The 24,411-nt window shown below is 51.6% G+C and overlaps 1 protein-coding gene across 1 annotated transcript in view; it reads left to right on the forward strand.

Annotated features, from left to right (window-relative positions):
* The window catches only part of SNX29 (sorting nexin 29), a 595,061-nt gene that overhangs the window by 122,092 nt on the left and 448,558 nt on the right, over positions 1–24,411 (forward strand). The window contains exons 12-13 of the mRNA XM_040230635.1: positions 18,103–18,166; positions 20,504–20,632. Of these exons, the coding sequence (XP_040086569.1) occupies positions 18,103–18,166; positions 20,504–20,632 (193 nt within the window). The remainder of the gene's footprint in view (positions 1–18,102; positions 18,167–20,503; positions 20,633–24,411) is intronic.

A 24,411-nucleotide genomic window follows, 5' to 3' on the forward strand; every position in this document is an offset into this window, starting at 1 on the left:
TGACCTTTTTCTGCACTTGGGGCAAAAGCAAATTCCTGTCATGGCCTTTAACACCTGCGTGGCCTTTCTGCCCACCCCCACCACATTGATCTCTGTCCTGCCACACGGCCCTTCGGGATGCCAGGCAGACCCTTCTTTCTGTTTGGAAGTTCTCCTCCCCACCCTCTGCCCAGCTGAGGCCCCTTACTTCATCACCTCCAATTTCACAGCTTCACCTGGCCACGCCCCCCCACGAGCTTCCCTTACCCTTCCCGGCATCAGTAGTGAGGATTTCACCCAGCTAGTGGGAGCGCGGGACTCCCACGCCCCAGCCGCTGGGGTTTCTGCCCCTCCCCTCCTCCCTGTGGCACCAGGAGCGGCCTGGGCAGGTGAACTGGGGCCTGAGCCAGAAGGTCATGTGCTGTGGGCTCAGGCCGAGCCTGGTTCTCTGTGTGGCCCCCGCCGTGTGACGTTGGGGGCTCCTCTTTCCTCTCGAGGGGTGCCCTGCAGGTGGGATTAGGGTGCCTGCCTGCTGCTGCTTCCAGCGTCTGGGCTCTTGCTCTGTGTTCCCATCAGGAGGCCTGTTACTGGCTCTCTCTGGCCTCCGCCTCCCACCCTTCCTTCCTCCGTTGGTTTTTGCGGGGGGTTTAGCGTCTCCGGGGGGGAGTCGATGCAGCCCAGGAGTTGTAACCCTCACCCCCAGGAGCACCCGGAGAACACCATCATCTTTCCTCACTCCGCCTCCAGGTACGAGTTCTGAGCCCGGCTGCACCATCTGAAAGCTGGAGGGCCTGCTCTCTGCGGCTTTTTAAATCTCCAAGGGCCAGGATTCAGCACAGAAGACGGGGGCTCATTCTCCCGGACGGTATTCTGTGAGGTGTGAAGCCCCAGCTGAGTCCAGGGTGACCGTTTCTGCTGGAAGGAGGTTTTCAGCCTGTTTACCTGGGGCAGCGCTTTTCCTTCCAGACTTTGGCCCGGGCTGGGGAAGGGGGTTGAGAGGAAGTTGGCTGCACAGACTTGGCTTCACTAATAAAGCCAAGGTGGCAGTGTTGGCTTCCTTTGGAGTGTTTGCTGTTGGTACCGAACCAAACTTGGGTCCGCTCATCTGTGTGCAGTCAAGGCTTTCTACTGACACCGGGTTGTGGTGAAGGAAAATGCCGCATTTAGTGCAGGGACAAGCAAGGAGACCAGGCAGGCAGTGCTCAGAAGCCCTGATGGTGACTTTCAGCGTAGAGGGGGAGGCACGTGACTAGCTGTTCTTCTGATTGGTTGGTAGTGGGGTCATCGGGAGACAGCCTGACCCTTCTGGTTCCAACCCGCCTGGGGTCTATGGGCTTGTGGTCATCATGCAGTTAACTTCTTCCACCTGGTGGGGGTTTCAGTCTGTGCAAAACAGTTCACAGGATTTGGCTCAGAATATTATCTCTGGCCCTTGAGAAGGAACTAAAGGTCCTTGACTTTTGTTTAATCGCTAAACTTATTATATTGTCTTGCTTGACTGTTTTCTTTTTCCCTGCATTTTTTTTTTTCCACTTCTCTGATTATCAGAGAAGGCCCGGGAGGCTTAAGTTTTTCTGCAAGCAAGAGGCAAAAGGACACAATGGGGTGGCGGGGTGGGGGGCTGGCGCGCCTGGGAAGGCCCCATAGGTCCCCACTGGGTTACACTGTGAGGTGATTCTGCCCTGAGGAGGGGGGCAGGCGGGATAGGAGGCAGGGAGGAGACCAGCTTTCCTGCCCCTTCCCCGAGCCTGGTGCTTTCTCTTCATCCTTCACTAATCCCCACAACAGCCCGTGGAGGTCAGGTGAGGAAATGGGTTCAGAGAGGTTAATTCATTTGCCTGCGGTAAAACAGCAGGTACCAGACAGAGCCAGGTGCGTAAGCTCACCTGACCACCAGGCGGGGCTGTTTTTTTGGCTGCACTGCCTCCAGGGAAGTCTGTGAGGACTTCCGTGTGTGATAGGTTGTCACACCCTGTCAAAGTATTTTATCTCGTTGACTCTCCAGGACCAACCCATGGCGTGCGTGCGTAGTATGACCCCACTGTGGCAGCTGGGGATGCTGAGGCTTGGGGACGACAGGTAACCTGGTTCAGCGTGGGGTCTAGACTCTGTGTGGGGTGGTCCCAGGGAGGCCTTCAGGGACAAAGAGGGTCCACGTCACTGCTCAGGTCCAGGTGGGCCCAAAAGGGGTGCTGTGTGGAGGCGGGAAGTCAGTGAGGAACGCTCTCAGCTGCAAGTAATTGAAAACCCAGGAACAGCGGCTTAAGCAGGCATTCATTTTCCTCTAGAATGTGAAATGGGAGGGGAGGGGTTGCTGGCCTGATTCTGCAGCGCAGTGCTGCCAAGGATTCAGGTTCTTTCTTGCCCCAGCCTCTTCGGTTGTTAGTTTTCATCCTAGTTTTGGTTGCCTCATGTTTGCAAGATGGTTGCTCCTGTTCTGGTGACAACACCTGTTGTCAAGCAGGAAGCAAGGGAGAAGGGGTAGCCCCTGCCGTTTCTTCCCTTTACCAGGAAAATAGAAACCTTTCCGTGAGCCCACCTGACCCTGCAAGCAGAGCTGAGCCACGTGGTCCCTCCACCTGCAGGCACAGCGCCAGGCTGTGGGTGGAGGGAAAGTCTGAGGTGACAGGCTCATTCCTGCTCACACAGAACTCGCCATGTCGCAGGGGAGGTTGTGAAAGGTAAGGCTGAGGCCCTTGGGCACCCCAAGGAGAGGAATTGGCTTCATTTGATGGAGTCCAGAAGGCTTCCTTCGGGAAAGGACAGCTGAGCTGGGTTTTCAAGGTGTCGTTGGAGTGAAGTGTTAAATCCTGACTGTGAAAGGCCCTGCTGGGTCAGTCTCCAGTGATATTGCTCCTCAAGTGGGGTGGCTCTGAGCTTAGCAGTCTCCTTACCTGCACTGAGGGCTTCCCCAGATAGTTCAGCAGTAAAGAATCTGCCTGCCAGTGCAGGAGATACAGGTTTGATCCCTGGGTCAGGAAGATCCCCTGAAGAAGGAAATGGCAACCCACTCCAGTATTCTTGCCTGGACAATCCCGTGGACAGAGGAGCCTGGGGGGCTACAGTTCAGGATCACAAAGAATTGGACACAGCTGAGTGACTGAGCACACACACGTACCTGCACTGAGAGCAGTGTGACAGGGGTGGGGCTGTCATATCTTGCCCCGGTTAGAGGTCACCTCTGCTCCTGAGCCACCAGGGTGCTTGGAGAGAGCGTGCGTGGCACTGGGCTGCAGTGGAGGACGTGGGACGCCCAGGGAGAGCGTGGTGGCCTCGGCATCGGGAAAGCCCGGTCACGTGCATCGTTTCTCAGCCCCTCGTGTCCTGCTGTGTGTCTCGGGGTGGTCACTCCGCCTTTCTGGTCTTCACTGTGAGACTTGGGAGCATTGTTCCGCCTCCCTTCCCTCCCTTTCACGATTGAGGAGGCAGCTTGAGGGGCTCAGCCAGACATCAGCTCACCTTTCACTGACGGAGCTCCGCGTGCCCCCTCCCCCTCTGTAACTTTGGAGCTGGACGAGCTGCCATCATGTCCATTTCAGAGGGGGGCAGGCAGGTTCAGAGATGGTGACGGACATGCCCACGGCTGCACAGGAGGTCGGTGGCAGAGCTGGGACTGGAACCCGCTCCTTGGCCACAGGGAGCTGGTGTTCTGTGCAGCAGGCCTCAAAGCGTCCAAGTGTGGAGCAGGGCAGCATAGAGTTGGTGTGACTGCGTCTGGCGTGAGGTCCACCCGAGCCCTCTCCGTAGCTGTGTGCTTCTAATTAATTGCACTTTATGTGCCTGGGTCTGTTTGACAATTGCCCACACACACGATGCCACTGCCTGAGGGTAGACGGAAGCTCTGCCGCGGATGTCCCAATTATTTATGCACATTTCACATGTAGTTAGTCTTCCTTGCTGTCAGTTAACCCCACCACCACGCTGTGCGTGAGCCTGCTCTCAGCGGGGGCTGGTGTAACTGCGCCCTGGGCGGACCCGAGGGCCTTAAACAGGTCAGGGTCCTGTTTGTGCTGGTTGCAGTCGGCAGCTCGGCCACACGCAGGCAGCCAGCGGGTAGAACAGACGGTGGGGGAAGCCTGGTGCTCCCCATCTGCTTGCGGGAGCCAGAAACATGCAGGAAGGCTCATCGACTCTCGCCGATGATCCCAGAGTCTCGGAGCCGGGAGGGTTCCGCAGGGTCCGCTCGTCTCACCTCCTCATCTTACAGGCCGAATGTCTCTGACCTAGAGTGCGTTGATGTGCCGAACGCACCCTGCCAACTTGCGGCTGGACTGACCTTGGACCTGGCATCCTTATCTGTTCCTTGTCGTCACATGGCGCATCTCTGCTTATGCTGTTTTCTCGTCCTCTGTGTCTCCCAGCTTGCTGGCCGCAGGTGTGGTGTGGTGGCCAGGGACCCCTCCTGTGGGTTCCCAGGTGCAGCAGGTGAGGGGTGATTCCTTTGGTCAAAGGTGGCAGAAAACAGCTCAAACCTCTTAAGTATGGGAATGTGGTTGCCCCCAGACCCGAAGCCCCCAGGGTGCCTGTGGCATTGAGGCTGCCTGGACCCCCAGACTCAGGTGGTCTCCAGGGCTCCTCCTGAGGGCTGCTAATGGAGTGATGAGGAGGCACATGTCTGCGACCTCTGGCCAAGCTGACTCTGCCCAAACCCTCTGAGGCTTGGTTCTTTAATGAAAATCTTGAGCATTGATTTTTTGGGGGGAGGGGGTAAAATACAGGCTGCCTTGGGGCCCTGGCCTCCTCTTTCTATCCCACTGTGGGGCTGAGGGGAAGAATATAGAGTGGTAGGTATGATTAGGGGGAGGTCATGATGTCAAATATCTTTTATTCTGATCTCTGTGTCTGTTTCTTTATGTATAAAAATAGATTTGACCCAAGTACCTGCTTTGTGGGGCTGTTTGGAGGGCTTAAGGAGATGGTTTACGAACAGTTTCACCCAGTGTCTGGCACGTGGCCTGGGCCCCCTAGCAGCTGTTAGGAAAGTCGTTTCACATCTTGTTTTTTCCACCTATAAAGCATGGGCTGACACCACCAGTTCTGTGAAATAAGAAGCTCGGTTCCTTTAGTACAGCCAAGGTCAGACCCATGCTTCAAGGTTGGTAGTGGATGAAAAATTGCCACACACAGAGGGGCCCTAGACCCCGAGGCCCTGTCTTCTCTCCACTGACTTTTCCCTTTCAGGTGTTCCCATCGCCCTGAAACCCTGTGTCTTCTCTGGGGGGATATTAACACTCACGGTGCCATGGACGGGGCAAGGCTAGATTAGTTAACAAGGATTGTCTGAATGTTGGGGTATAGGTATCAGCTCCCTTTCCCCCAAGGGGGAACTTCTGCAAACTTCCCCAGAGAAACCAACTGTGCTTGTTCAGGACCAAGGACAGAGGCGTCCCCCTGCCTCTCCCACCTCCCCGCCCCCCGCCCCGCCCAAGCTGGCTCTGCCGCTACACGGTGAGGAACCGGCTCTAGGCCTGGCAGACGCCCCAGGTTCCTAGCTGTGCGTCTCTGAGCAGATTGTTCAGCCTCTCTGAGCCTTGGTTTGTGCACCTGAGAAACAGGAACAGTGATGGCCTGTGCTTGTTGCAGGGAGTGATTGAGGTAACATCTGTGAAGCTCTCTGGACAACGCCTGGCCCGCAGTAGGAGCTTTGGAATAACTGCTGCCCTTTCTGCTGTGCTGAGTTGCCTTTAGCCTGGGGTCTCCAACAGCAACTTCTTTTTAGTTTCTGATTTTAGTTCTTTTGGCGAATACCTCTTTAAAGCTAAATGATGTATCAGAGCTGTTTTCTTTTTCTTTAATTTTCAGAGAATGACTGTAGACTTTTGACTCCTTGGTATAGAAAAAGGTGTTAAAAAGCATGAAATTATTCAATAAAGGAGATCCGCCTCTTCCCCTTTCTTCCTTCTAACCTTCTGACAGTTTCATGTGTTCTCAGGTGCTCTCTTTTCTGGGCCTTTCTGGTGGGGGCAGGCGTGCCTGGACGCTTTTTGGTCGCCAAGTCAACCACTCTGAGGTTCTTGGGGAACTGCCTTTGGGGGGGTGTATGTGCAGCCCCTGCCCATTCTCTCTGTCTCCTGGTGATCTTTGCCTCCATTAGCGCCCTCTCAGACGCTACGCTTCTGACATTCTCTGACGTGGAACGGAAGGCTGACTTTTCAGAAACGGCCGTGCGCTGTTGTGTATACTCATCTTGACATTTTCAAAATGATGGGTCGGGAACTCAAACTTCCGGGTTGGGGGTCTCAAAGTGGGGTCCCAGAGCTGTCATCTTTTGGGCCAGCCTGGAAAAAAACTTTGTTAACAGCATATAAAGTCAAACTTATGTAAGAATATAAAGATACATAAAATCAGATTTGTGTAAGAACATGGCTGCTGGTTTCTTGGAGCCAGGCTGCATCCCCGTGGGGGACAGTGGGCTGGAGGCAGGGCTGCCACTTGACTGAGCACGTCTGTCCACTACCCAAGGTCCCTACTTCCCGCGGAGCCCCTTATAGCATCCACTGCTATTACTTGTTGGTCTTGTGTCTGCTTTGGGGACCCCTGCCTAAACAACTTGCTTTCCAAGTCACTATAAAGAAACACTGTGTGTGTGTGTACATACGCACTTGTGTGTGAGACTGCACACACAGACAAGTGAGAAAACCCACCATTGCACACATGCAGAAGTTCACAAAAATTTATCAAGTTATTAAACTTTATCAAGATACATTTTTATCTCTTGTGATTTCCTTGTAGTTCTCATTCTGTTTGCATGGGTTCCTCAGACCTTTTCTTTTCATTTCCAGATTATGTAGAAACAATTGTTTTAAAGTGGGGGTGGGGTAAGGGCTTAGGGGACAGAATTTCATCAGATTCCTGATTTTCCTGGGGAGCGCAAAGGAAGGTTGGGAGAGTTGCTGGAGGCTGTACGCTGGGAGCTGGTTGAGTGTTGAGGGTGTGCACTCCGTCCTAGGGGGTGGCTAGGCCTGGTGCTGCCAGCTCAGCTCGGGGACAGGCCCCCCAAGGGGACCTGACCTGGCTGGGTCCTTGCCCCTCCACCTTTTGGTTCTGTGACCCGGGGCAAGACCCTTCACTTCTCTGGGCCTCCGTTTCCTCATGCATATAATGGGCGTAGTACACTTTGCTTCTCAGTGAGGTTGTGAGAATTCAGTGAGATTGTGTAATTCAAGTGCTTTTCGCCTTGCTGGGTATACAGGAAATGACGCATAGCAGCCACTGGCCATCTGAACACTGGGAACATATCCTGAGGCATTTTAATTTTTCATCATAACCAACTGCAAAACAGAAACTCTGGGTGGGCAGGGGGAAAGGGGAGGCAGGAAGGAGAAACAGAACAAAGAGCTCGAATGGGCCTGAGATCGACTTAAAAAGTTATGTTTTGGAGCTCAATATAGTTCATCCTTTCTTTTAGAGATAAAGGGAACGGGAGTGGGTAGTCAGAAAAAGATATAAAAAGCGGTTATAAGTTTGGAGAATGGCGGTGTAGGTTAAGTATATATCTACAGAAGAGCACTCACTGTTTATTTCTGTGTATGTGCCCTCATGAGCCCTCTCTTTAAATATCACCACGTACGGGCCCCAGGGGAGTGTTTGTAAAGGCTCTTTGAGGTCTTTGAAAAAAGATGCTATATAAAGCCAAAGAATTATTACCCAGATCTATGTATATGGGAGCGAGCGCGTGCGTATGCTTGCACATGTGTGCACGAGCCCAGATGTCTAGCTACAGCCATCCAGTTTTCTCCCTTTAATCTTGAAAAGGGAATTAAAGATCAGTTGGTCTCAAGACAGTTTCCCTCCTGGAAGGTCTTTGTCGGCTGCGGGTGGGAAGGCTCTCTTTAAAGTCGCTGTTTCCAGCAGCCTCTGACGCCCACCCTCCCTGTGTGAGTGGGGTGTTCCCTGCAGTGCCTTTGTTTCCCTTCAGGTGCTTGGCCATGGGTGGCTGGCCCCTGCACTGCTAGTCTGTTTCAAGTCGGGGGTTTGTGTGCCGATAGAGGCGGGGGAATGGTTTTGTAGGCTCACCTAGTTCTAGGTCATGGTCATGATATTTAAGAATCCATCTTTTCCTTCCTATGTATCCATTCATGAGGCTCCTATTGGAAGAAAGTGAGTCTGAATCCCCGTCACTGGGGCAGGAAATTGCAGCCATGAACTGGTAGTTAGTTCCCCTAAGTGAAGCCTTGAACTTATTATTAAATGCGCTCGACATTTCTGCCCGGCCCATCCTGTGCTCGGTTCCAGGAGCTGAGGGGCAGATTCCAGCAGTGGGCGTCAGTCACTCACTTGTTGATTAATGACGGGCTTATTCATCCGGCCTTGGGTTCGTTCTCCCACTCTCATGGGTGCCGGGCCCAGGGGTCCCTGCTTTCAGGGGCCCCACAGGCTTGAGTGGGGGAGGCTCTGCCAGCCACGCCTGCAGAAGGGCGAGTCCATCCTGATGGGTGGAACGTTCATGGAGGTGAGAATGGACAAGGTGCAGTGGAGCTTAGGGAGAGTAGGGGCCGCGAGCTCTCCTTGGCTTGTTGGGCTGGAACTCAGAACCTCTCAGGTGAGAACCGCAGCAGGGAGGTTATAGGGGCTCCTGGCGGCCTGGCTGCTGGGTGCCTGCCTGCCTGCCTCAGTCCTGGGGCGGCTCAGTCTCTGCTGGCCGATCCCAGAGAGCTGTCTTGGCAGTACTAGTGCGGCCAGAGACCAAGCCAGCCAGTGGTGAGTTCACCCTGTCAATGGGGACTCTGTTCAGAGTCTGGGTTCCCCTGTGTCCCATTGTCAGTCTGCAGGGCATGGGTAACATCTCCGATGCTAGCCACTTAGCCAAAACTCGGCCTTCTCTCTGCGTTGAGTGGTCTTGCCCCTCCCTGAGGGGCTTTTTTGGCTTTATCTCTTTGGGCCTCTGTCCGGGGCTTGCATCTCACGTGTCCCTGGCCAGGCCCCTGCACCTGGTGACTAACTGGGCCTAGCGCCCTGTCCTCGGCTAAGCTCTCAGCAGGTGATTCCTGGTGGAGCAATTTAGAACTGTTTGCACTCAGGCCAGGCACCTCTGCTCCCATCCTCCCAGCCACCCTTGGTCTCAGCACTATCTTCAACCTGCGGATGCCCAAAGCGCCAAGCCCGTGTGCAGCCCAGGCCCTCTGCTGGCTCATCTCCGGGGAACCATCGTAGGTAGAAGATGATGTAGGGCAGGGGGCCGAGCCGGGCCTGCCAGAGGGATGGAGGTGAAGCCGAGGGGACCGGTGAAGAGGCAAGAGGGATCTGCAGCGTCTAAGACAGCAGCGGGTCCCGGCTGTGTTGCATCTCTGAACAGTCTGGGTTCTAGCCATTGGGCCCCACCATCGACGCCGTGTCTGGCAGGCCGCACACTAACTGCAGAGGGCCCGCGTAGGAGAAGGCTGTGGTGGGGAGCGGGGCCAGGAGCTCCTGGGGACCTTCTCATCTTTTCTGTAAAGACTTGATGGTCAGTGGTTTAGGCTGTGTGGCCCCGCAGACTGCATCCCTGTGGCTCAGTTCTGCTGCTGTGGTATGACCGCAGGACAGACAGGTTGAGAATGAACGGCAGGGCTGTGACCCAGGAAAACTGGTGCTGCGCCCGACCCTGTCCCACCAGGCCGGCTGTACCAGTGCCAGTTCTTTTCCAGCTGAGGGGATGGAGAGGGAGAAGGGGCCTAGGAGACTGGTGGGATCTGGGGCTTGATTAGAAAACCTGTGTTCTTCCTGCTCTGCCTGTTCGCTGCCTTGAAGAGCTTAGTTTCCACAGTGGACCAGTTTTCTGTCAGAATGGCCTTCAAGGTACAAAAGTTAAAAAAACAAAACTATCATTTCCTTAATTGACTTGTTCTTTGCTTGCATATTGAGATGGGCCGCGGTTGCTGCAAGATGGCGTAAATGTTTGTTTCCATATTTATACTGTTTTTATTGCTGCATTTCACATATTTAAATTACACTTTCTGAACTTTATATTGATATATAGTAACAACAGAGATTTAAGTCTTGTTTCTTAATCCCAAAATGGTTCCCTTCCCCGGCAACACTTATGGACCAGTTCATCCTTTTCGCTTTCCAGGTGGCTCGGTGGTTAAAGAGTTCGCCTGCCAATGCAGGAGATGCGGGTTTGATCCCTGGGTTGGGAAGATGCCCTGGAGAAGGAAATGGCAACCCATTCCAGTGTTCTTGCCTGGAGAATCCCATGGACAGAGGAGCCTGGTGGGCTACAGTCCATGAGGTCACAGAGAGTCAGACACGACTGAGCGACTAAACAGCCATCCTTTCTGCAGTAATTTCAAATGCTCTTTAACCCAGACTGATTTCCCGTGGTTAACCTTCTCCCGTGTTTTTGACTGGATTTGCTCTTTAGTTCTTCGAAGCCAAGCATGAAACTGATTTCTCAATAAATCATTCTTTGCCCTTCAGCCTTAAGAGGGAGAGCCCCTGACTCAGCCGGGCTCTGCAGAGGCTGCAGAAAGACTGTGCTGCTGTCCCTTGAAACGTGCAGCGGCAGGTAATAAAGACAAAAGGAATCACCATGGTAGAGACTAAACAAATCATGGGATGTGGGTGCCTGGAGAGGAGAGAAAATTACAACCTAGGCAGCACTTCTGCTGAAGTGTGTCCCTGAGCTTGGAGAAAGTAGATTGTTTACATGAGGCAGGGAAATCAGCACCTTGGCGTTACCCATCCCAGAGAAGTCAGCAGAGTGAATGCATATAAAGCTCTGTGTGTGTGTGCTCATTTGCTCAGTTGTGTCTGACTCTTTGTGACCCCTTAGACTGGAGCCCACCAGTCTCCTCTGTCCATGGAGTTTTCCAGGCAAGAATACTGGAGTGGGTTGCCATTTCCTTCTCCAGAGGATCTTTCTGACCCAGGGATTGAACCCGGGTCTCTGTGTCTCCTGCATTGGCAGGTGGATTCTTTACCACTGCGCCGCCTGGGATGCCCATGTCAAGTTGAAGCCTGTCAAGAGTGATTTTTTTTGAGGTGGGGTGGGTGTTGGCTGGGGGAGGATACCCGCCTCCAGGCTGTTGCCTTTTTCACCATCACCAGGAGTGTTCTGTTACGGTAACTTAGGGAATGCTAAGGGCACACTCTTCTTTGAAATATTTACAATATCAGACTCCTGCTGGACCTATGTTTGTGTCCTCTGAAATTTAGATGTTGGTGCTGACACAGGCCCTGTGTCTGGGGGTACAGAGCATGCAGGGCCAGGGAGGGAAGTGTTATGATGGGAGGAAGTTGTGGCTCAGCAGCGGTGCTCATCCCCCTGCTTCTGTGGCTTCTGTGTGACACCAGCTGTAAGTGAAGTTGCTCAGTCGTGTCCGACTCTTTGCGAGCCCGTGGACTGTAGCCCACCCGGCTCCTCCGCCCATGGGATTCTCCAGGCAAGAAGACTGGAGTGGGCTGCCAGGACCAATTGTGGCCCCTGCAAAGTGCACTTGTGGCCAAGATGTCTCATTGCAGCTGGTCGTGGCTCTTCTTTGCCCCAAGGGCATCCATGTTTTCTAGGTCCTCCTGGGAAACCCTTCCTCCTCCAGTTTTCTTTCCCCCACGGGCTGCACACGTTTCAGCTGCATAATTCCTAGTGGCAGTATTCGGGATCCCCGCATTGTTTTTGTTGTCAGTTGCTAAGTCTTGTCTGACTCTTTGCAACCCCATGGAGTGTAGCCCGTCAGGCTCCTCTGTCCATGTGATTTGCCAGGCAGGAATACTGGAGTGGGTTGCCGTTTCCTGCGCCAGGGGATCTTCCCAATCCAGGGATTGAACCCGCATCTCCTACGTTGGCAGGTGGATTCTTTACCACTGAGCCACCTGGTCATGCCATGCCTAAAAGCCCAGAGCCCCGACCTCACTTCTGCGGTCCCCTCTAACTGACATCTCACTCTCCAGGTCTGATTTCCCATGTTGCCCTGCTGAGCTGGTTTGATGGCTCATAAAAGACTATTATCTAGTCTGTTGCCCTAGGGCATAGCCCACTTAAAAAAATTCCTTTTCATTTCCCAGGGTTGAGGTCTGCAGGAGCTCAGTAAACCCTGTAACTCCTGAACATGTGCTCGGCTGAGTCCAGCCGCGCTTGGGCAGCCGCTGCTGCCTTGTCCCCGTCCGCCGTGGGAGGGACGGGCGCTCATTATGATCAGTAACATTTACTGGATGCTTTCTATGTGCTGGCCGTCAAGTTGTTATAATGCTCGTGTGAGATAGTGACCGAAAAGATCCCATTTATAGATAAAGGAATCAGTGCTCAGAGAGGGTGGGTAACTTGCCCAAGGTTACCCAGCTACAGAGGCAGAATTTGAACCTGGGACCTTGACTCTAGAGATCGTGCTCTGAAAGCTAGGACCCTGAACCACCTCCTTGCATTTGCTGCGGTGCGGAGTACCCCCAGGGAGCTTTAGTTTACTCTTAGATCCTGCAGGGAATTCCTCTTTTGTATTTCTCGGAGCTAGAAACCCCCTCCAGATTACCCAGCAGTTTGATGGCTGAGCTGGGGCTTGAACACAGATCTCCCCAGCCCCAGGGTCTGGTGATAGCAATCTTCCGTGGGTCCTGCTCCTGTCATTGGAATGGAAGCTATTGGAACCACCGCCCCCGCCCCCTCCACCTGACCTTCTTGCCCCTGGCAGGTCCCTGCTGAAGCCCTTTATCTCTCTCCAGCTCTTGGACCTGTGCAGGACAGTATCCACAATCTTTGTCCTTAGGGTTTGGAAGGTGACTTGGGGCCCTGCAGGCAGCTTGACTTGTCCCACGTGGGTCCCTGCTCTGTGTTTCTGAGTATCCTCATCAGGTGAGAAATGAAACAAGGCTTCAGCCCATGTGTCACCAGACGAAGGCGTGCCCGCCACGTGACAGCTGGTACCTTTGTTCTCCATTTCAGTAGTGTTGTGCTCAGGTAGAAATCATCTCTCTGCGTTCCTTACTTTCCATAAATCTTGACCAAGCGCCTGGTGGGCCTCGCAGGTGGTAAACAATGCACCTGCTAGGGCAGGAGATACGAGTTTGATCCCTGGGTCGGGAAGATCCCTTGGAGAAGGAAATGGCAGCCCACTCCAGTATTCTTGCCTGGATAATCCCGTGGACAGAGGAGCCTGGTGGGCTATAGTCCATGGGGTCGCAGAGAGTCAGACATGACTGAGTGTCTGAGCATGCACACACATGCACAAGCGCCTGGCGTGTGAGAGCTCTGGGGACCCAGATGCATGGCATGCTGTGTGCCTCGAAGTTGTGATTGCAAGAGACAGAGCCAGTTAGCTGTTGCACGCTCTGCAGCTTGCTGCGGAGTAGGGGAATCATGGTGGGCTTCTTGGTTGAGGTGTCTTTTTCATCCTGGTCTGAATAGATGAGTTTCATCAGATCAGGATGAGGGGGTGGTGGTGAACACGAGGAAATCCATGAAACAACAATGCTTTGGAATGTTGTTCAGCCTTAAAAAGGAAGGCATTCCTACCGCAGGTGACAGCGTGGATGACCCTGGAGGACGTTACGTTAAGTAAGATGAGCTGGATCCAGAAGGACAAACACTGTGTAACTCCACTTATGTGAGGAAGCTAATGGTCGAACTCTGAGACGCAGAGAGTGGAAGGGTGGTTGCCAGGGGCTGGGGCAGGAGGGAGTGGGGAGATGCTCTGGGTGTCAGGCTTCAGGCCAGCCACACGGGTCAGCTCCAGAGCCCTGGTGTGTGATGACATTGTGCTCAGACATGGCCCTTAACATCCATGAGGAGGGAGATCGTGGGTGAAGTGTTCTCAGTTGGGCTTGCGTCTTATTCAGGGAGAGGCGCTCACATTTTGGGGGAGGAACAAAATAGTGCAGCCCCATCACTGAAGAGCGTCCTTAGGGAGGCTGGCTCAGAGGCTGCTGGCCCAAGCAGATCGCTGTCTGCAGGTGAGGCCAGGTAAAGGGGTTGGTGACGCCAGGCAGGTGCGCGACACCCACATCTCAGCATAAGGATTGTGCCTGTGGGTCGTGAGCCGCTCCCTCTAGGAGAAGCCTGGCACGGGAGGGACCAAGGGCCCCGGAGCCCGAGTCTTCTGCCCTGCTGGGTCCAGGGTGCCAGGCACCCTGGCCGTTGGTGTGTCTGCTCCAGGCACATGTGCCCTGCTGAGCTCTCATCCCACTTATATCCATATCCAAGGCACGTGTAAATCAGGCAGGCACGTGGCACACTCTGCAGATCAGAAGGCTGGCGTGATCCCTTTGATCAAGAGATTTCAGCAGGGCTTGGTGGGGAGGGAGATGAGCAGGCGGAGCACAGAGGATGTTTAGAGCAGTGAAACTGTGGCGATCCTGTCATGGTGGATTCATGTCGTCGTACAGGTTTCCAGACACAGGGGATGCAACCCCACGGGTGAAGCCTGATGTGACAGTGGGGATTGTGACGTGTCAGTGTGGGTTCGTCATTTGTAATAAACGTCCGGCTCTGGTGGTGGGTGTTGGTAATGAGGGAGGCTGTGCGTGAGCAGGGGCTGCTGGTAGATGGGGGGACCTCTGTACCTTCCTCCTGATTTTGCTGTGAACCTGAAACTGCTTTATAAAATAGTTTGTTTAAAAAAAAAAAGATATCACTTCTTCTAAGCTCATGTTGCAATGATGAACAACAACATATCCAGTCCTCTGCTTCTATAAGAAGCATGGGGCAGCTGAGACCTCCAGAAGAAGTCCTCGTAAGAAGACTCAGGTGTCACACAAGCCTTGGAGTGAAGGAGCAGCTTCTGGAGCCTGCGTCTCCAGCACCTGGCTGCAGCCAGGCCCTCTGCTCTGGGTTTCTTGAAGATAAGAGCCAAAGAGATATCACTCAGCTGGTCTTCAATGATGTATTAAGTCTTGATTTTTTCCCCCCCATGGCTGTGGTGTCACAGAATTAGATTACCGGCTTGTTTTTATTTTTACAGGTTTACCAGTGTTTTCAGTTACCATAAAAGTGTGAAATCTAGTGTCATGTCAGGTTCTTCTAAATTGTTAGTGCTCTCTGCTGCCGCCTGTGAGAGGCAGCGTCTTTACTCAGCACCGCCTTGCCTGGTTTCTCCTCTGAAGGTTACAGCGCTCCAGGGAGGTGGAAAAGTGGGTGCTGTTCACCCCCAAGGGAAAGGCTCGGAGAGGCTAGACCCTGGTACAAGGCTGAGAACCAGGGCCCTCGTTACCTGGTCACGTTCAGCATGCAGTCAGACAGACTGTCTCCTCCTGGGCATGTGTGACTGTGTGTGTCTGTCCTCCGTTAAGAAATGCTCTGTTAAGGACACTCCTCCCTTAGGTAAGTTGGGAGCCTGGCTCTCTCCTTGGGAAGACCCCTTTTAGCCAGCAGGCAGGCGCTCAGTAGATGCTTGTGTGGTTGATGTTCAGTTGCTCAGTTGTGTCCGACACTCTGTGACCCCATGGACTGCAGCACACCAGGCCTCCCAGTCCCTCACTATCTTCCAAAGTTTGCCCAAGTTCATGTCCACTGACTTGGTGATACTATCCAACCATCTCATCCTCTGCTGCCCTTTTCTCCTTTTGCCTTCTGTCTTCCCTAGCATCAGCGGCCCTGGTTCTGGACACAGCATACCATGTCCCATGGGGCCGGGGTCTCCTCCTGTGCTGGAGGATGCCTTGGCTTCCATCCTGGCTCTGACATGGAAAGGTGCATGGTTGCACAGCTTATTTCATGACGTCTCAGGTTCTTCTGCCTTAATATCACTGTGATATTTTGATGAAATAGTAGTTCTTAATCGCTGCAAGTGAGTGGTGGTGATTACCACTGGTTCCTGGGGTCGAATGCACAGATCGGAACTGGACAGATTTGGACGCCAGCTGTGACTTTACATCTTCTCTCTGAGCCCAGTTAAAGGCCTGTAGAAGGGACTGGGAGACCACTTCCCGGAGAGTCATTCTGTGACACCAGCAAGGCTGTGTGCCCGGGGCGCTTGCCTGGTGGGCACTGGAGTTGTCATCCAATCCTCGCGTCTCCAAGCTCGCTGGGGGCCGGGCCACGTGGCCCTCCCTGGCGCACCCTGCCTCCTCGTGGGGCCTGGCTTGCGCCTGCCCCAGGGCCTTTGCCTGTGCCCTGTGCCACATGGAGTGTGCCCCCCCATCCAGCAGCATACTGGCTCCCTGTCTCCCCTGGGGCCCCCAGAGAGGCCTTCCCAGCACAGCCCACAAAATGACACCCTCCCACCACCTGTCTTTGCACCCACCTGGCTTTCCTCCCAGCGTGTTTCGTCGTCCCATCTGTTCCATGTTGGTTGGTGTTTCTTCCCTCCTAGGGAGGAGGCCCTGCCTCCTGCAGGCAGCGACTTTGGTTTTCTCTATTCTGTCTTTACCCACAGTGCCAAGAGCAGCTCTTGGACCTTGTAGGTGCTCAGTAAGTTTGCGTCAACCCAGTGAATTTCGAATTTTCTTTGGCAACACCTTGGTTGACCCCAGAAGAGGGACACCTCGGACCCTCCTCATCACCAGCACCTTGCAGGGCCTGGTTCCTCACCATGTGACTTGCAGGTTTCACACTGTCACAGATGTGATGGGGAAGCCAGGCCTCGACCTCCTAGCTGTGTCCTTGTGATGCCTACGTGGCTGTTCTGGGTCAGAAAAGACAGGGGAGGACCTATTTTTTGACCCAGAGGCTGAGCAGGAGCCCTTGTGATTCCTCATCCTTCCCTTCCTTCCTCTGAGACCTGGATGGTGGGCTTCTGCCCCCTCTGTGGCCACCTGTGGACAGCGTGGGTCCTGGGACCCATTTCTTGCCTCAGCATCTTTGGCCGTTTTTCTGCCTAGGTATCCTGAGTATAAGGGGACAGAGGGACCGCCTATTTATCTTGCCCTCATCCTCCCCCATTTCTTCCTCCTTCCCAATTCATTTGTACCCCAACAACGTGGGGTAGTGTTTCTTAGGTGTGTGTAAAGGAGTAAATGAAATAATGCCAGTGTGGGCTTTGAACAGAACTTGACAAGTAGAAGAGTTTGAATTTTAGCTAAAGGGAGGATACCGACAAACCATACTTCTTTCCAAAAGAGGACTTGAAGCAGCATATTAAAACAGTTTAAAAAATAGAGTGAAACGGGTTATATGTAAATTGGCCCCAGGTGGAAAGACAGTTTGGTGGTCAGAGGGAGGGTTAGGGCGTGTTGTGGTGGTCGCATGGCCAAGGGGTTGCACTGGATGTGTTTCTTTGGTTGTGAGACTTTGGCTGTGAGCTTCTTTGCGGCCAGTTCTAAGAGGATTGGTTAGGGGAAAAAAAACTGGCTTTCCGGGGGAAATTCACAAGTTCCTGGGCTTGAGATCTGAGTGTTACAGTAAATAGTCCGCTGTGGGTAGACAGTGACAACAGGTAAGCTGGCTGTAGATGGAAAACTTGGATGCTTATTGAATTTAAAGGTATGATTCTCTATCAGTGAATTGCTGTCCCACATTGAACATGTCAGGAGAGCTGCTCCTGTGAGTGATTATGAACTGTGTGTTGGAGGGGCCTCATCTCCCTTCACAGTATATGGGAGTCAGCACAAGAAGACCAGATCTCTCAGTAACCTTGAGTGTGTCTGGGTCAGGATGGGCTTCCCATATGGCTCAGTGGTAAAGAATCTGCCTGCCGATGCAGGAGATGTGAGTTTGACCCCTGGGTCAGGAAGATCCCCTGGATCAGAAAGATCCCCTGGAGGAAGAAATGGCAACCCACTCCAGTATACTTGCCTGGAGAATCCCTTGGACAGAGCAGCCTAGTGAGCTCCAGTCCATGGGGTTGCAAAGAGTTGGACGTGACTGAACACGCAGGAGCATGAAGTCAGTTTCATGAGATCTGCTGTCTGACCGGTGGTTGATAACTGGCTTTAACTGGGAATAGATCAGGGTTCAAAGCAGATGCCGTCCGGTTAGCAGGGACTTGGAAAAGCACTCAGAAGTCATCAGTCTGTAACTTCCTTAGCGGCTGGTTATGTTCACCAAGGAAACGCCTCCACATTTATTCTCATCCTGCCCTGCCTTTGGATTCTGTGTGGCTAATAAGAGTGATTGACTGAGCCCACTGGATCTCCTAGACTGTATAGGAATTATTTTTGAAAGGGAAAAGGGAACTCGTCTAGACAAGTGGCCCTAAATAGCACATAATCCAGACCGGTGAGGGGCGGTGCAGCAGGCGGGCTCTGCCGGTTAATTTGGACTTGGCTTTCTTCCCTTAGGTGACCTGCGACAAGCCATCGTGGTCATGATGAACAGGAAAGACGAGCTGGAGGAAGAGAACAGGTATCCAGCGCTGGGGCTGGAGGGGCCGCTCCTTCACAGAAACCCTACCTCTGGGGCAGGGAGGAGATCACCGTGAAGGAGGTTTTGCTTCAGGGGCAGAATTGTGACCAGTGATTTCTGATTTTTTGTTCTGAGATGTACTACTTTATTTTTTCAACTTTTAATTTCATGTTGGAGTAGAACCAAATGACAGTGTTGTGATAGCTTCTGGTGAACAGCAAAGGGACTCAGCCGTATATATGCATGTATCCATTCTGGGATGTACCACGTTAGTATATGTAACGTGGCTTGAGTGTTAATAAGGAATGAAACGATCATGCTCTATCTTAGAGCAAACTGAGAATTTGTAAAGCAGTCTTTTTAATTTTTTAATTCTTTTTTTTAAAAATAGCCTTTGAGATATAATTCACATATCATATAATTCATAAATTATGTAATTTAAACATCATATAAAACATAAAACTTAAAGTATCCAGTGGTTTTTAGCGTATTCACAGATATGTGCAACCATCTCACCATAGTCAATTTTAGAACATTTTCTTTGCCTCAAAATGAAGCTCCATCCTCACAGCTGTCACCCTGAGCCCCCCTTAAGCAGCAGGTAACCTTTCATTGAGGTTCTGTCCGCCACATTCCAAGCACTAGCGTATTTAACATTTTCTCAAATTGGGGATACCTATAGCAAGATGGTGTATGGAGTCTTTTGATTTTCCCCAAAGCCCTGTTGCAGACACTGAGAGGGCAAAGGGTTTTATTCATTTTGATTCCCTGTTGAAACCAGGGCTAGATACCAGACAGCTGTTAGCTGTGTTGCCTCTCTCTAGCTGCCCAAAGGCAAACCGTTCCAGTGCCAGGACCTTGTCTGGGCTACAGGCTGGTCAGTAGAGGGGTCTGCCTGTGGTTATCTGCAGAGCCTCTGTGAGCACAAGTCTGCCGGCCTGGGGGTCAGGGAGTAGGTGTATATGTATGCACATGTGTGTGCACGCTCATGCCTCCCTCTTATGCTTGCCCCTGAGCAGGAATTATGTCGCTGGGAATGTGCATTCTGATTCTCCTTTTTAAAACTTGCTTTGGGCCCTGCTTGACAAGCTTCTCCCTTCATCCTTTATGGAAACGTACAAGAACAAACAAATGTGATTTGGAAAAACAAGTGTTTTTAAAAAGGAATCTTCAGACAGTGTGATTTTTTCCAGTGAAAATAAATCTCAGTGACAGGCTGTGGACTTTGTAGGATGCTTTTTCCTTTTTTCAGCTGGGGCCATTATCTTGGAAAAAGCCACAGGTTTTGTGTTACTTTGTAAAGAACAATAGTCACTGTTGGGTCATTTCTTCTCCTTTGCAGCAAGAGAAAAAAAAAAATCATACCCAGTTTGTGTTGGGGGGGGTGGTTTTCAGGCCCTAAGAGGGGAATTTTTTCAAAACTTTCAAGGAGCGTTGAAACACGCCATGTTTATTTTTGGAGCGGGAGTTTAGTGAGCAGTGGAGGTGGGATGGTTCAGACACTACTGCTTGTGGTCTGGTGTCTCATGGCAAGTGTCCTGTAGATTTAGGAGGCAGCCACAGCAAAGTTAGTAAATGTTTTCGAGAAATAGCCATTTGAGGTCCGTAGATGGTCACCAGAACCCTGCTTGGCTCAATTCTAGGTGGTAACTTGTGGTTATTTCTGGAGGAGCCGCTGTCTTTTCTGCTGTTTAAGACCAAAGGTGACGGACATCCAAGCGAATGTGTTTGCAGGGTGAACATGCTCCAGATACAGTATAAAGCACGCTCATTGCAATCTCAGGTTATCCGTCTCCGTAAGACAGTCTGTATGCTTGTTTAACCTGGAGGTGGCGATGGAGCAAGGGTGAGGGCGTTTTGTGAGATTGTGGGCAAAGGAGAAATGAGACTCCCGTCGTCCATCAGATAACTGGAGTCTGTCTTCTGTGTTTGTGGCTCAGGTGGTTTTTTTTGGCCTGTCCTGGCAGCCCTTCCTTTGTTAAATCTCATACGTAGTGTGGCTGGGCCGAAACGTCTCAGCTGAGCATGCACACCTCAGTGTGGGATGTCTGGGAGGGGGCGTGCCTGGGATTGGCTCAACTCATTGTTTTCCCTTGGTTTAAACCACCAAACCCACAAGCTCTCAGAGCCAGGCCTCCGGTGGTTCCCCAGGGCTCATCCTGATTATGACGCAGAGACTCTTGAGCAGAATTGGGTAGCTCCTCAAAGCAGTTTGCACGAGATGGACGTGAACTGCGGTTTCTGCAGAGCCTTGTGGAAGATGAATGAACTAGGATTTGACTCTGTGAACTCTGGGCTGGCAGCCTCTGAACATGTGGGATCTCCTCCTCCTCCCAGGTCGCTGCGGAACCTGCTTGATGGCGAGATGGAGCACTCGGCCGCGCTCCGCCAGGAGGTCGACACCTTGAAGCGGAAGGTGGCCGAACAGGAGGAGCGGCACGTCACAAAGGTCCAGGCGCTGGCGAGGTAGGGGGTGGAGGGGCTGGGGGAGGCCCTGGCAAGGCAGAGGGGCGGAGGGGCTGGGGGAGGCGCTGGCCAACCCCCAAGCACACTACTTACTAATTTAAAGTGACAAATGGAAATAATACTTACATAGCTGAAATTTTAACTTATTAAATATTGAGTAAGTATTAAATAGTGTGCATGCACATGGTTCAAAATACAAAAGTCACGAATGGTTAAACTCTGCGATCGCTGGCTCACCCCTGGAGGGTGGGCAGCATCACCTCCCAGAGGTGCCCCGTGTATACTCGAGCGGATGCAAACATTCAGACACGTGAACTTTCTCTTCTTCTCATCTCCCTCCTCTCCTCTCTTTCTTCCTTGATACAAATGGTTCCGTATCCTGCACCCTACTCTGTCCACAGCTTAGAGACCATCGTGCGCTGGGTACATAGACCTGCCGTCTTTCTAACGGCTCCTGATACCCCGCTGTCTACCCGCAGCAGGACTCATTTGGCTGATGTGCCAGGAGCCAGGTGTCTGAGTCAGTTCTAGCCCTTTGCTACTTCTGATAATCTTCGCAGTGGTCATTGTGTCCTCGTATGAGTGTATTTGCCAGAAAAGTTCCTGGAAGTGGAATTGCTGGGTCAAAGCACTGTGTTTTTCTTTTCTTTTCTTATTATTTATTTGTTTAATTTATTTCGCTCCTCCGGGTCTTAGTTGTGGCACATAGGATCTTTGATCTTAGTTGCGGCCTGTGGGGTCTAGTTCCCTGTCCAGGGACTGAACCTGGGCCCCCTGCATTGGGAGTGTGGAGTCTTAGCCACTGGAGCACCAGGGAAGTCCCTACAGTGCTTTCTGAGTTGGATAAAGGTCATTAGCCTGCCTTTAACGAGGGCTGGGTCTCCCCCAGCACAGCCCTGCTTCTGGTGGATCCAGCTTTGGGGCTTTTTGATAAAATCACAGGTGAAAGCAGTGCTGGTGAAATATTTTTCATTTCCCTGATTCAGAGTATGGTTGAACCTCTTTATCGTTGAGTCATCTTATTTTCTTTTCCATGACTTTGTTTATGTCTAATTAAAGAAAACTGTAAAGCACCTCCCCCCCACCTCCAAGCTCCAACTGCCATAATGAGATTTTACTGAATTTGTCACATGCAAACATATTTTTATGGGCTCTACTTGAAATCTCAAGCCTGTCACTTCCTAGGCTGTGTCCTTCTACCTAGTAAAAGCTTCATAGCCACCATTTTTATGGGCCTGGATATGGCATTTCATTGAGCTAGTGCACCATATGAAAGAACCATTTCAGACTGCTGGACATTTGAGTTGTTCCAGTTTTTCCCCATTTCATGTAAGATAAGCACTTTCACTGGTTGTTCTTTGTTGTTGTTCAGTCACTCAGTTATATGTGACTTCTTGCGACCCCATGGACTGTAGCATGCCAGGCTTCCCTGTCCTTCACCATCTCCCAAAGTTTGCTGAACTCCACTGAGTTGATGATGCCATCCAGCCGTCTCATCCTCTATCATCACCTTCTCCTCTAGCCTTCAATCTTCCCCAGCATCAGGGTCTTTTCCAGTGAGTTGGCTCCCTGCATCAGGTGGCCCAAGTATTGGAGCTTCGGCCCTTCCGATGAATATTCAGGGTTGATTTCCTTTAGGATTGCCGTGGCCTGATCCCCCTGCAGGCCAGGGGTCTCTCAAGAGTCTTCTCCAATGCCACAGTTCAAAAGCATCAATTCTTTGGTGCTCAGCCTTCTTTATGGTCCAACTTTCACATCTTTGCATGACTGTTGGAAAAACCATAGCTTTGACTATACGGATTCTTTAAGACTACTTTAAAAATAGACTGGGAGATGCATCTGTCTTGTCGGGGGGTGTGGTGGGGGAGCCCAGGGTTAAGGAAACTCAACAGCCGCAGCATTACCATCCCCGCGCTGTCAGCTATTGTGAGTGACACTAATGTAATTGTTATGTATATATAATGGGAAGTTGGCAGTGGGATCCCATATTTATTTATTTTTTGGCTGTGCTGGGTCTTCATTGTGGCCTGTAGGCTGAGTAGTTGTGGCACACGGGCTTAGTTGCTCCACAACTGCGTCCCCTGCCTTGGAAGGCAGTTTCTTAACCACTGGACCACCGGAAAGTCCCTCTGTGTTTAATTTCAATTTGAACTTCTCTCCTGCATTCATGTTTGAAAATGACACATCCCAAGCATCAGAAGCAAGTCCCAGGTGCCTGATACGGCATTTTCTCACCTGGCCCCCGTCTTACCTGGCCATGCCAGGGTTCCGTGGTGCGATTTTGTTCTATGTTCTCAATAAAGACTGTAGTCTGTGGAGATCCGGGTTCTGAATCATTGAAGACAGACAGACTGCCATCCTCTGTCATTTTTTATTGTGTCAGGAGCCAGATCAGCCTCGAGTTGCTGCTCCATTGCTTGCAAATTTGGTGTTGGGTCTGAACCGCTTCACTTCCACAGGTGTGCGTTTCTTTGTTTATGAAATGGATGGGATGGTTTTATCCCCCTGAGAGGGCCCACTGAGGAAAGTGTGTGAAAGTCCATAAGGCAGCGGCGAGTGATTGGAGTGTATTTTACAGTAAATGTGTTTTGAGTATATGATAATTTTGGGATAAATTTTCTTTAGCCCATGAATGAAATAGAAAAAGGTAACTTCTTATCCACGCTCTTCTGTAATCTGGTTTCCCAGATAAACAATGGGGTAGCTGAGAGTTTGGGCTTCCCTGGTGGCTCAGGGGTAAGGAATCTGCCTGCCAGTGCAGGAGATGTGGGTTTGATCCCTGATTCAGGAAGATCCCCTGGAGAAGAAAATGGCAAACCCACTCCAGTATTCTTACCTGGGAAATCCCATGGACAGAGAAGCCTGGCGGGCTACAGTCCCTGGGGTCACAAAAGAGTTGAACACAACTTTAGTGACTAAATACACAGACAGCTGAAAGTTTAAGGTGCCTGCAAGTTTGCAGTTTGCAGGTAGAAGGAACTTGGATAAAGCAGGCAAACACTTCAGGAGAAAACGGCCTGAAAACGGACAGAGCAGTGGGACGTGTTTTGAAAGACTTGATTGCTGACATTGCACACGGACTTCTGCCAGCTGTCAGAAGTTTCTCCTTGCTTCTGGCCACAGGAGGAGCAGCTGTCTGTGTTGTCAGATGGTGGGTCCCCGTGGTGAGCTGTGGTTGATGGCCTGGAGGTGCTGTCATCCATGGGTCACAGGCAGGGTGTGGAGGGTCAGGGCTGGGGGTGAGGCCCACACGGCTGCACCAGGGCAGTCCTGTTCTAAGTCCCATGTGTCCAGGTGGCAGGTTTCATAATGCAGGTAGTTTAGCCTAGTGGTTGGTGGTACTGATTCTGGCATTGGATCCTGGGGGTCCATTCATGGCTTTGTTGCTTATTAGCTATGTGACCTTGAGCAAGTTACTTAACTGTCTCTGTTTCCTTGGTTATAAAATGAAGAGAACTCTATCTCATAGAGTAGTTAGATGATAAAATGAGAGACCATATGTCAGCTCCGTGAATGGGCTTCATAAATGCTCAAACACATTACCTATCATTATCATTTTTCTCTAGGATAGTAATTGTATTATTACTAAGAAACCTTGCCTAATCAAAAGTTGTATTTTAACAGCAGTGGTGCAGAAAGAATTAAGAATTAGGCTGTTTCAGACACAGGGCAATGAAATTATTTTTGCTGTATTGCTGAGAAGCGTGTTCGGGGGTATGTGTGTCTTCCTGGCCCTGAGTATAGAGTTGTGAAATGGGGACATCCCTGAGCAAACGAAG

Source organism: Oryx dammah, unplaced genomic scaffold (assembly GCF_014754425.2).
Source record: "Oryx dammah isolate SB20612 unplaced genomic scaffold, SCBI_Odam_1.1 HiC_scaffold_2, whole genome shotgun sequence".
NCBI classification, from domain to species: Eukaryota; Metazoa; Chordata; class Mammalia; order Artiodactyla; family Bovidae; genus Oryx; species Oryx dammah.